We start from the raw sequence: 13,536 nt of genomic DNA on the forward strand, positions 1-13,536 counted from the left end.
TTCGCATCAAAGCTGGGATTTAGGGAGGTCTGGACTCCCGTGGGGGCTTTTAGTCAACATGCTGCATGAGGTCATACTTGCCAACCTTGACACCTCCGATTTTGGGAGGTGGGGGCGTGGCTAAGAGGGGAGGAGTTTATTTACAGCTAGAAAAGTGCAGATTGGATTTGAACCTATTCAAAACATGACATCGAAAATATATTTTTTACTGTGAGAAATCATTAAGATGAGTGTTTCCATCATTAATTATTAATAATAACAGAGTTAAAGGTTAATTGAGCAAATTGGTTAATTCTGGCAATTTATTTAAGTGTGTATCAAACTGGTAGCCCTAATCAGCACCCAAGAAGTAGCTCTTGGTTTCAAAAAGGTTGAGAACCACTGCCGTAGATGTTATTGTCACATATGCGTGTACAGCAGGTGGCAGTATTGTCCTGTTTAAGAGTGTCACGACATTGCTGTTTACGGCAGACAAACTGCTTTACGGTAGACGAAAACTTGACTGCTGTTGTTGTGTGTTGTTACCGCGCTAGGAAGATATTAATGAGACTGCCTAACAATAAACCCACATAAGAAACCAAGAACTCGTCCTCGATCATTCTACAGTTGTAACTATACTTGCCAACCTTGAGACCTCCGATTTCGGGAGGTGGGGGGCGTGGTCAGGGGTGTGGTTAAGAGGGGAGGAGTATATATACCATCCATTTTCTACCGCTTATTCCCTTCGGGGTCGCTGGTGCCTATCTCAGCTACAATCGGGCGGAAGGCGGGGTACACCCTGAACAAGTCGCCACCTCATTGCAGTATGTGTAGAAATCTTTATTTATAATTGAATCACTTCCTTATTTTTCAACAAGTTTTTAGTTATTTTTATATCTTTTTTTCCAAATAGTTCAAGAAAGACCACTACAAATGAGCAATATTTTTGCACTGTTTTACAATTTAACAATTTAATAAATCAGAAACTGGCCCTGCGATGAGGTGGCGACTTGTCCAGGGTGTACCCTGCCTTCCGCCCGATTGTAGCTGAGATAGGCACCAGCGCCCCCCGCAACCCCGAAAGGGAATAAGCGGTAGAAAATGGATGGAAGGATGGATAAATCAGAAACTGATGACATAGTGCTGTATTTTACTTCCTTTATGTTTTGTTTTTTTTTCAACCAAAAATGCTTTGCTCTGATTAGGGGGTACTTGAATTAAAAAAATGTTCAGAGGGGGCACATCTCTGAAAAAAGGTTGGCGACCCCTGCCGTAGATGTTATTGTCACATATGCATGTACAGTAGATGGCAGTATTGTCCTGTTCAAGAGTGTCACGACATTGCTGTTTACGGCAGACGAACTGCTTTACGGTAGACGAAAATGTGACTGCTGTTGTTGTGTGTTGTTACCGCGCTGGGAGGACGTTAATGAAACGGCCTAACAATAAACCCACATAAGGAACCAAGAACTCGTCCTCGATCATTCTACAGTTGTAACTATACTTGCCAACCTTGAGACCTCCGATTTTGGGAGCTGGGGGGCGTGGTCAGGGGTGTGGTTAAGAGGGGAGGAGTATATATACCATCCATTTCCTACCGCTTATTCCCTTTGGGGTCGCTGGTGCCTATCTCAGCTACAATCAGGCGGGTTACACCCTGAAAAAGTCGCCATCTCATCGCAGTATGTGAAGAAATCTTTATTTATAATTGAATCACTTCTTTATTTTTCAACAAGTTTTTAGTTATTTTTATATCTTTTTTTTCCAAATAGTTCAAGAAAGACCACTACAAATGAGCAATATTTTGCACTGTTATACAATTTAATAAATCAGAAACTGAGGACATAGTGCTGTATTTTACTTCCTTTATCTTTTTTTTTTTTTCAACCAAAAATGCTTTGCTCTGACTAGGGGGTACTTGAATTAAAAAAATGCTCACAGGGGGCACATTTCTTAAAAAAGGTTGGTGACCACTGCCGTAGATGTTATTGCCATATATGCATGTACAGTAGGTGGCAGTATAGTCCTGTTCAAGAGTGTCACGACATTGCTGTTTACGGCAGACAAACTGCTGTACGGTAGACAAAAACGTGACTGCTGTTGTTGTGTGTTGTTACCGCGCTGGGAGGACGTAATGAAACTGCCTAACAATAAACCCACATAAGAAATCAAGAACTCGCCCTCGATCATTCGACAGTTATAACAATACTTGCCAACCTTGAGACCTCCGATTTCGGGAGGTGGGGGGCGTGGTTAAGAGGGGAGGAGTATATATACCATCCATTTTCTACCGCTTATTCCCTTTGGGGTCACTGGTGCCTATCTTAGCTACAATCGGGCAGAAGGCGGGGTACACCCTGAACAAGTCGCCACCTCATTGCAATATGTCTAGAAATCTTTATTTATAATTGAATCACTTCCTTATTTTTCAACAAGTTTTTAGTTATTTTTATATCTTTTTTTCCAAATAGTTCAAGAAAGACCACTACAAATGAGCAATATTTTGCACTGTTTTACAATTGAATAAATCAGAAACTGGCCCTGCGATGAGGTGGCGACTTGTCCAGGGTGTACCCTGCCTTCCGCCCGATTGTAGCTGAGATAGGCGCCAGCGCCCCCCGCAACCCCGAAAGGGAATAAGCGGTAGAAAATGGATGGAAGGATGGATAAATCAGAAACTGTATTTTACTTCCTTTATCTTTTTTTTTTTTTTCAACCAAAAATGCTTTGCTCTGACTAGGGGGTACTTGAATTTGAAAAATGCTCACAGGGGGCACATTTCTTAAAAAAGGTTGGTGACCCCTGCCATAGATGTTATTCTCACATATGCATGTACAGTAGATGGCAGTATTATCCTGTTTGAGAGTGTCACAACATTGCTGTTTACGGCAGACGAAGTGCTTTACGGTAAACGAAAACGTGACTGCTGTTGTTGTGTGTTGTTACCGCATAAGAAACCAAGAACTCTTCCTCGATCATTCTATCAATCAATCTAACAATCAATGTTTATTCCAACCTCGTCACGTCCGTTGTGTCCTGAGCAAGACACTTCACCCTTGCTCCTGATGGGTGCTGGTTAGCGCCTTGCATGGCAGCTCCCTCCATCAGTGTGTGAATGTGTGTGTGAATGTGTAAATGTGGAAGTAGTGTCAAAGCGCTTTGAGTACCTTGAAGGTAAAAAAAGCACTATACAAGTACAACCCATTTATTTATTTATTTATATACCGGTAGCCCTAAATCACTAGTGTCTCAAAGGGCTGCACAAACCACTACGACATCCTCGGTAGAGTCCACATAAGGGCAAGGAAAACTCACACCCAGTGGGACGTCGGTGACAGTGACAATGATGACTATGAGAAACCTTGGAGAGGACCGCCCCCCCCAGGGGACCGAAAACAATGGATGTCAAGCGGGTCCAACACGATATTCTCCAGTTATAACATCATTGGGCAGACACGCTGTTTATATTGTGGTAAAGCGAACGTGAAAACAGGCTGTCAACACGTCACTCAGGCCACGCCCCCTCCAGCTCCGCCTGAATTTCGGGAGAACATTTTATAAGTAAAGGTAAGACCATAATAACGTTTTGTTTTTTTATTAAATGTGCTTTTCGTGATGGTATCCTTACATCACACTCAAATTTTTACTGCATGCCTTTGGTAAGTGCCGGAGTGAGAAGAGGTTTTAAAACAATTAGCGCATGCTTACCTTTACCGCATGCCTTTGGTAAGCGCAGGAGTGAGAAGAGGTTTTAAAACAATTAGCGCATGCTTACCTTTACCGTATGCCTTTGGTAAGTGCCGGAGTGAGAAGAGGTTTTAAAACAATTAGCGCATGCTTACCTTTACCGCATGCCTTTGGTAAGTGCCGGAGTGAGAAGAGGTTTTAAAACAATTAGCGCATGCTTACCTTTACCGCATGCCTTTGGTAAGCGCAGGAGTGAGAAGAGGTTTTAAATTAATTAGCGCCTCGACGGCAATTCAAAGAAATACGGTAAAGGGAGAGGCACTGAATTTCGGGAGGGTTGGCAAGTATGGATGAGGTAAAAAAAAAAAAAAATAATTATCGTCGCCAACGAGGAATTGGTAAAAAAAACAACCCTACTTTGACGTAATTACACTTAAAGGGCTCGACCAATAGAAACGCCGCATACAGATGTGCTCGACCAATCAGGGCTTAGCTCTCCCCACTGGGGCTGCGTTGCTCTTTTCTGGTGTGTTTTTTTTTTTTTTTTTTCCGTCCTCCATAGTGTGACTGGACCTGAGCCCGGCTGGATGTTAAAAGTTCCACTCGAACCCGCGGCTCTTTCCTGCCTTCCTCGGTGACTCAATGGCGCAGACATTTCCGCTGGTAGACACGCCGCGGCGACGGAGCTGAGAGCTTCCTCCCCCCGCCACGTTTTGGCAGCAGAGAGGTGAGTCGAGTCCATTTCCGCGGTTCCGCGACGCTCGTCCGCGGCTAGCTAGCGAGCGGCCGTCGTGTGGTTCACCTGGCGGCTCGATGCCGACGCCACATCCCCGCCAGATGCCGACGCCACATTCCCGCCAGATGCCGCCGGGCCTTCACGGGGAGCTTCGTGTACCGAGCGCGGGCACGGCGGACTTGTTGATAACGGTGTGTGTGTGTGTGTGTACGCGGGGGCGCGCGCGTGTCCGTAAACGCCGTTCACCTCAGCGGGGGGACGTGCACGCGCTTCCATTGGTCACGTGACCTAAGGTGCAGCGGTGCCGTTGAACCTTCCAAGTTGTCTCATGAATATGCTAATGAGGTGTTAATGCTTTGTTTACACTACACGCCGAATCTGAGGTGTTCTTGTCCTCAGGTGACACGGATAGGAGGTTTTTTTTTACCGCTACTTAGACCCTGGTTACACTGCATCTGATTGTGTGGCTCTCTAGTAAGACTGGTCAATGGACGTCGAGTGGGTCTAACATAATAGTGAGAGTCCAGTCCATAGTGGATCTAACATAATAGTGGGAGTCCAGTCCATAGTGGATCTAACATAATATTGTGAGAGTCCAGTCCATAGTGGATCTAACATAATAGTGAGAGTCAAGTCCGTAGTGGATCTAAAATAATAGTGAGAGTCTAGTCCATAGTGGATCTAACATAATAGTGGAAGTCGAGTCCATAGTGGATCTAAAATAATAGTGCGAGTCCAGTCCAAAGTGGATCTAAAATAATAGTGAGAGTCCAGTCCATAGTGGATCTAAAATAATAGTGAGAGTCCAGTCCATAGTGGATCTAAAATAATAGTGAGAGTCCAGTCCATAGTGGATCTAACATAATAGTGAGAGTCCAGTCCATAGTGGATCTAACATAATAGTGGGAGTCCAGTCCATAGTGGATCTAACATAATAGTGAGAGTCCAGTCCATAGTGGATTTAACATAATATTGTGAGAGTCCAGTCCATAGTGGATCTAACATAATAGTGAGAGTCCAGTCCATAGTGGATCTAACATAATAGTGAGAGTCCAGTCCATAGTGGATCTAACATAATAGTGAGAGTCCAGTCCATAGTGGATCTAACATAATAGTGAGAGTCCAGTCCATAGTGGATTTAACATAATATTGTGAGAGTCCAGTCCATAGTGGATCCAACATAATAGTGAGAGTCCAGTCCATAGTGGATCCAACATAATAGTGAGAGTCCAGTCCATAGTGGATCCAACATAATAGTAAGAGTCCAGTCCATAGTGGATCTCACATAATAGTAAGAGTCCAGTCCATAGTGGATCTAACATAATAGTAAGAGTCCAGTCCATAGTGGATCTAACATAATATTGTGAGAGTCCAGTCCATAGTGGATCTAACATAATAGTGAGAGTCCAGTCCATAGTGGATCTAACATAATAGTGTGAGAGTCCAGTCCATAGTGGATCTAACATAATAGTGGGAGTCCAGTCCATAGTGGATCTAACATAATAATGAGAGTCCAGTCCATAGTGGATCCAACATAATAGTGAGAGTCCAGTCCATAGTGGATCTAACATAATATTGTGAGAGTCCAGTCCATAGTGGATCCAACATAATAGTAAGAGTCCAGTCCATAGTGGATCTCACATAATAGTAAGAGTCCAGTCCATAGTGGATCTAACATAATAGTGAGAGTCCAGTCCATAGTGGATCTAACATAATAGTGGGAGTCCAGTCCATAGTGGATCTAACATAATAGTGAGAGTCCAGTCCATAGTGGATCTAACATAATAGTGAGAGTCCAGTTCATAGTGGATCTAACATAATAATGAAAGTCCAGTCCATAGTGGATCCATCTGTCTGTTTACACTGCAAGTAAATGTGATCTTTATCAGGACTCCAATGTAAACACACACAGGCACCAATGTGGTGTCGACGTCACTTGCATACAAGGTTCCATAAAGTACAAATAAAATGAAGCTGACAAGGCACAGACCGCTGCAGACATCCGTTTTTCATTTGGAATATAAAAATTATTTTACATAAAAATCAATTTTTACAGTTTTTTGGTTTGATGATAAAAAACAATAGAAAACGGATTGTTATCCATTAGCCGATATCCGTATTTCTGTGGATCATTCAGACTATGATACTGACAACAGACATACTATGTCCCAACCTTGTATGGGAAATAGAGATAATAGTTTTCCACTTGTTTTAATTCCTACATTTAATTTTCAAACACATCAATAAATTTATGTAACAGAGGGGTCGGCAACCCGCGGCTCTTTGATCACTGACGTGGCTCAGAAGTTTACTTGCCGACCCTCAGATTTTTCCGGGAGGTTTCCTAGAAATCTCCCGGGATAATCATTACCCGATCTGAAGGAACGCAGTGGTGACCATGCCTTTAACGTCCTTTAACAAATGTCGTCGCACCCGCTGAGGGTTGTGATATAAACAGCTTTAACACTCTTACTAATATGCGCCACACTGTGAACCCACACCAAACAAGAATGACAAACACATTTCGGGAGAACGCAGTGGTGACAATGCCTTTAACGTCCTTTAACAACTGTCGTCGCGCCCGCTTTTTGTCACCATTCTGTATGCGTGCCAGCCGGCCGGTCACATGTAGTACGCGACCTCTGTTAAAACACGTAAGTGACTGCAAGGCATACTTGATCAACAACCATACAGGTTACACTGAGGGTTGTGATATAAACAACTTTAACACTCTTACTAATATGCGCCACACTGTGAACCCACACCAAACAAGAATGACAAACACATTTCGAGAGAACGCAGTGGTGACAATGCCTTTAACGTCCTTTAACAAATGTCATTGCGCCCGCTTTTTGTCACCATGCCGACCGGTCACATGTAGAACGCGACCTCTGTTAAAACACGTAAATGACTGCACGGCATACTTGATGAACAACCATACAGGTTACACAGAGGGTTGTGATATAAACAACTTTAACACTCTTACTAATATGTGCCACACTGTGAACCCACACCAAACAAGAATGACAAACACATTTCGGGAGAACGCAGTGGTGACAATGCCTTTAACGTCCTTTAACAACTGTTGTCGCGCCCGCTTTTTGTCACCATGCCGACCGGTCACATGTAGAACGCGACCTCTGTTAAAACACGTAAATGACTGCACGGCATACTTGATGAACAACCATACAGTTTACATCTTAGGGTTGTGATATAAACAACTTTAACACTCATACTAATATGCGCCACACTGTGAACCCACACCAAACAAGAATGACAAACACATTTCGGGAGAACGCAGTGGTGACAATGCCTTTAACGTCCTTTAACAACTGTCGTCGCGCCCGCTTTTTGTCACCATTCTGTATGCGTGCCAGCCGGCCGGTCACATGTAGAATATTTGATCAACAACCATACAGGTTACATTGAGGGTTGTGATATAAACAACTTTAACACTCTTACTATGCGCCACACTGTGAACCCACACCAAACAAGTCTGTAACACAACATAAACACAACAGAACAAATACCCAGAATCCCATGCATCCCTAACTATTCAAAGCGACATTATACATCCCTGCTAGCACCAAACCCCGCCCACCTCAACCGACGCACGGAGGGGGGGGGGTGTATAATGTAGCCCGGAAGAGTTAGGGATACATGGGATTCTGGGTATTTGTTCTGTTGTGTTGTGTTACAGTGCGGACGTTCCCCCGAAATGTGTTCGTCATTCTTGTTTGGTGTGGGCTCACAGTGTGGCGCATATTAGTAGGAGTGTTAAAGTGGTTTAAACGGCCACCCTCAGTGTGACATGTATGGCGTTTGGACAAGTATTCATTGCAGTCACTTATGTGTGTCTGCAGAAGCCTTATCGGAACATGTGACTGGGCTACAGAACTGATTTTCAAGTTGTAGAGGTCGCTAGAGGTAGAGCCATCATTGTACTCCCTTATTATTGTTGATTGGGTGAAAATCGGCAGACATTCGAGAGAATAGTTACTCTGAAATTCCGGTGTTTTTCCCGGAAAAATGTGATGCTGTCAAGCAGGATTCATATAAAAGTCGCGGGCCGCACTAACAGTAAATTTTCATTTTAAGGTGCAAGTCTGAGACCCCTGGTTGATAAAACAAACACTGTATGTAGTGTTATTTTATTATAAATTTCTAAATAGTTTTGTGGCTCCCATTGTTTTCTTTATTTTGTGAAACGGGTGGTAAAAGTTGCCGATCCCTAATATAACGGATAAATAATGTTTTTTTTCTTTGTTTTTTTTTTTAACTATCAAACCATAAAACAAGGAAAATGGATTTTCTTTTCCAAACAACAAGCAGGTCTTACCCAAGAAGAGATGGACTTGTCAGTAGTTGTTTGTGCTGCGGTTGTTGTGTAGAGGAAGTAGGGCGGTGATGCAAAAAAACAACTGCGGGAGGCGGAAGAAGAGAATTGCAAAAAAAGGATGATGTAAACGCCGTTGCTGTTTAGACTGCAGTCACATTTGAAAAGATCAGATTGGGACTACCTTCTGATGCGGGCCACATCCGATGCGAAAATTTGAATATTTTTGAATACTGGACACCAAATCTGACTTGTATTGCATTATAGTGACACTAGTTCTATATAAAGGGTGGAGTGCCATCTCCGGGTTGGGGAGGAGACCCTGCCCCAAGTGGAGGAGTTCAAGTACCTAGGAGTCTTGTTCACGAGTGGGGGAAGAGTGGATCGTGAGATCGACAGGCGGATCGGTGCGGCGTCTTCAGTAATGCGGACGTTGTATCGATCCGTTGTGGTGAAGAAGGAGCTGAGCCGGAAGGCAAAGCTCTCAATTTACCGTTCGATCTACGTTCCCATCCTCACCTATGGTCATGAGCTTTGGGTCATGACCGAAAGGATAAGATCACGGGTACAAGCGGCCGAAATGAGTTTGGGTCTCTCCCTTAGAGATAGGGTGAGAAGCTCTGCCATCCGGGAGGAACTCAAAGTAAAGCCGCTGCTCCTCCACATCGAGAGGAGCCAGATGAGGTGGTTCGGGCATCTGGTCAGGATGCCACCCGAACGCCTCCCTAGGGAGGTGTTTAGGGCACGTCCAACCGGTAGGAGGCCACGGGGAAGACCCAGGACACGTTGGGAAGACTATGTCTCCCGGCTGGCCTGGGAACGCCTCGGGATCCCCCGGGAAGAGCTAGACGAAGTGGCAAGTCTGAGTTTCCCTGCTTAGGCTGTTGCCCCCGCGACCCGACCTCGGATAAGCGGAAGATGATGGATGATGGATGGAACTTTGTGCTTTTTTTGAAAAGCAAAGGCTACTGGAATATTAAAAAAATGTCAATATTCAATAAAAAAAATTACTTTATTTGAAAAACATGTCTAAATATTTATTCTAGGCTATTTATGCAATATTAAAAAAATTGTGAAAAACTGCATTCATTATTCGGTATTCGGCCAACCGTTTAAATTGTATTCGGCTTCGCCCACAAATTTTCATTTCGGTGCATCCCTAAATATTACTGTAATTTGTTTTCATTTAAAAAAACACCCACATTGGGGCGGTATAGCTCGGTTGGTAGAGTGGCCGTGCCAGCAACTTGAGGGTTGCAGGTTCGATTCCCGCTTCCGCCATCCTAGTCACTGCCGTCGTGTCCTTGGGCAAGACACTTTACCCACCTGCTCCCAGTGCCACCCACACTGGTTTAAATGTAACTTAGATATTGGGTTTCACTATGTAAAGCGCTTTGAGTCACTAGAGAAAAGCGCTATATAAATATAATTCAATTCAATTCAATTCACATTTTGAAGGGGTCACATTGGGGCATGTGCGCGTTAACCTGGAGTCTGATAAAGGGGCGATACGGCTCGGTTGGTAGAGTGGCCGTGCCAGCAACTTGAGGGTTCCAGGTTTGATTCCGGCTTCCCCCATCCCAGTCACTGTGTCCTTGGGCAAGACACTTTACCCACCTGCTCCCAGTGTCACCCACACTGGTTTAAATGAAACTTAGATATTGGGTTTCACTATGTAAAGCGCTTTACAAATATAATTCACAATTCACTTCACTTACAATCCCAAAGAGCCAGCTGGAAAAAAAAATGATATTGGAAAAAATGGGATATGTTCCTGCAGTGTAAAGTGTTGTCTTATTTGAATATGCAAATATGTAAAGTGCATCATTTAGTAGCTGCAAGAGCTCCAAGTCCAACGTGGCATCCAGATGTTGGACCCCCTCCACGGTTCTGAGTCAGTTCCAGAACCACGAGACAGCGCTAATGGAGCGTCACAGTCCAAACAAGACCGTTGGAAGGAGGAAGTGACTCCAACTTGAGGAAAACGCCAGTCAGCACTTAAAGGCGCAGGAATGAGGAAGTGTCTGTTGGGTCGATAGTAACGGGAGCCGCTCGCAGGCGCTCAAACTGTCAATGAGAGGAGAAAACACCAGAGAGCAGGGGTGCCCATTACGTCGATGGCGAGCTACCAGTCGACCGCGGGGGGTGTGTCAGTCGATCTCCAGCCAGGCTTTTAAAAAAAATAGACCTAAAAATGAGTGATCATCAATCTTCACCAAGACGTCCCTTAAATGACATTCACGGTACCGGAGGGTCTTGTGAGATGACGCTGGCTGCTGCAAGATCATTATTATGAAAATATGACCGAGAGGAAGGCCAGAAACACTTTTTATTTCAACAGACTCTCGCGCCGTACCTTCCGTCAAAACTCTAAAGGCCGACTGCACATTTCCTATCTTCACAATAAAAGCCCTGCTTCATGCTGCCTGCGCTAACTAAATACAGAGTCTGGGAAAACTGGCGTGCACAAGCGATCCCTCAGAAAGCTGGCGTGCACATCACTTGTGCACGCCAGCTTTCCGAGACTCTTATTTTGTTAGCGCAGGCAGCATGAAGCAGGGCTTTTATTGTGAAGATAGGAAATGTGCAGTCGGCCTTTAGAGTTTTGACGGAAGGGACGGCGCGAAAGTCTGTTGAAATAAAAAGTGTTTCTCGCCTTCCTCTCTGTCATTTTTTCATAATAATGAACTGGCAGCAGCCAGCGTCATCTCACAAGACCCTCGGGTGCCGTGAATGTCAATCAAGCAAGCTACGGAATTTGCCGCCAATGTTTTTCTTGTAAAGTGTATGGAAGCTGGATGAATTAGATGCCAAAAACCAACCACTTTCATGTGGTATTGTACAGAAAGGACAACTTTTTTTCTCCTCCATTTGAAAATGTGGGCGTTATCATCATTACTGTCTGATTCCAATCAATGCAAGTCATCAGAATCAGGTAATACACCAACTTATAGTCTTGTCTTTGTGAAAGAAAGACATCTATATGTGTTACACATGCTTGTATTATCATTAAACACATTTAACTTGTTTACAAAAATGTCTCTTTCATAAATAAATAAATATAAATGATATATATAAATGAGGTAGATCCCCTCGAGTTGGTCAATTGAAAAGTAGCTCGCCTGCAGAAAAAGTGTGGGCACCCCTGACTTAGACGTTTTAATTGGCGGCTGCGGCGCTTTTTTTGCGAGGGTGTTGTGAACTCTGATCCGGTCCGATTCCCAGAGGAAGGCGACGAGCGCTCAGGCGGTGGTTCTGAAGAGCTTTTAAAGAGCGCACTGGTGGTCACATGACGTGTTTGTGCCGTTTCAGGTGGAGGAGATGGACTCGACCCGGCCGACACGCCCGGCTGAGTGCCCCCCAGGCGCTCTCCATCAGGATTAACTGAGCGTGCCCTTTGACCTTTTAAAGATGCGAGTGAGCAGGTCCAACGTCCTGCTGGGCTGCGTCCTGCTTTGCTCCGCCTCCTTGCTCTACCTGGGCCTCAGCGGCCTCGACTGCCCCCCCAAGAGCCACCGCTTGCGCTGGGCGGAGCTCCACCGGGCGTCTGCGAATCAGAGCGCCTCGCTGACGGAGCATCTCCCCGAGGACACGCCCCTCATCTTCATCGGCGGCTTCCCCCGCAGCGGCACCACCCTCATGCGGGTCATGCTGGACGCCCACAACGCCGTGCGCTGCGGCGAGGAGACCCGCGTCATCCCGCGCCTCCTCACCATGCGCGCCTCCTGGAGCCGCTCGGTCAAGGAGCGCATCCGGCTGGACGAGGCTGGCGTCACCGACCAGGTTCTGGACTCGGCCGTGCGCGCCTTCCTGTTAGAGGTGACGTCATCGCACACACACACACACACACGCACACACAACAAACCCCGTTTCCACATGAGTTGGGAAATTGTGTTGAAAAGTTAAAAGTACCAATGATTGTCGCACACACACACACACACACACACACACAACAAACCCCGTTTCCACATGAGTTGGGAAATTGTGTTGAAAAGTTAAAAGTACCAATGATTGTCGCACACACACACACACACACACACACACACGACAAACCCCGTTTCCACATGAGTTGGGAAATTGTGTTGAAAAGTTAAAAGTACCAATGATTGTCGCACACACACACACACACAACAAACCCCGTTTCCACATGAGTTGGGAAATTGTGTTGAAAAGTTAAAAGTACCAATGATTGTCACACGCACACACACACACACACAACAAACCCCGTTTCCACATGAGTTGGGAAATTGTTTTGAAAAGTTAAAAGTACCAATGATTGTCGCACACACACGCACACACACAACAAACCCCGTTTCCACATGAGTTGGGAAATTGTTTTGAAAAGTTAAAAGTACCAATGATTGTCGCACACACACGCACACACAACAAACCCCGTTTCCACATGAGTTGGGAAATTGTGTTGAAAAGTTAAAAGTACCAATGATTGTCGCACACACACGCACACACACACACACACACACACACACACACACACACACACACACAACAAACCCCGTTTGCACATGAGTTGGGAAATTGTGTTGAAAAGTTAAAAGTACCAATGATTGTCGCACACACACGCACACACAACAAACCCCGTTTCCACATGAGTTGGGAAATTGTGTTGAAAAGTTAAAAGTACCAATGATTGTCGCACACACACACACACACACAACAAACCCCGTTTCCACATGAGTTGGGAAATTGTGTTGAAAAGTTAAAAGTACCAATGATTGTTGCACACACACGCACACACAACAAACCCCGTTTCCACATGAGTTGGGAAATTGTGTTGAAA

The 13,536-nt window shown here is 44.8% G+C and overlaps 1 protein-coding gene across 1 annotated transcript in view; it reads left to right on the plus strand.

Annotated features, from left to right (window-relative positions):
• Nucleotides 1-4,203: 4,203 nt before the first annotated feature.
• LOC133552005 (protein-tyrosine sulfotransferase 1-like) overlaps nt 4,204-13,536 on the plus strand; it is a 25,034-nt gene continuing 15,701 nt past the window's right edge. The window contains exons 1-2 of the mRNA XM_061899234.1: nt 4,204-4,393; nt 12,051-12,557. Of these exons, the coding sequence (XP_061755218.1) occupies nt 12,150-12,557 (408 nt within the window). The 5' untranslated portion in view covers nt 4,204-4,393; nt 12,051-12,149. The remainder of the gene's footprint in view (nt 4,394-12,050; nt 12,558-13,536) is intronic.

The sequence above is a fragment of the Nerophis ophidion genome, linkage group LG04 (genome assembly GCF_033978795.1).
Source record: "Nerophis ophidion isolate RoL-2023_Sa linkage group LG04, RoL_Noph_v1.0, whole genome shotgun sequence".
Taxonomy (NCBI): domain Eukaryota; kingdom Metazoa; phylum Chordata; class Actinopteri; order Syngnathiformes; family Syngnathidae; genus Nerophis; species Nerophis ophidion.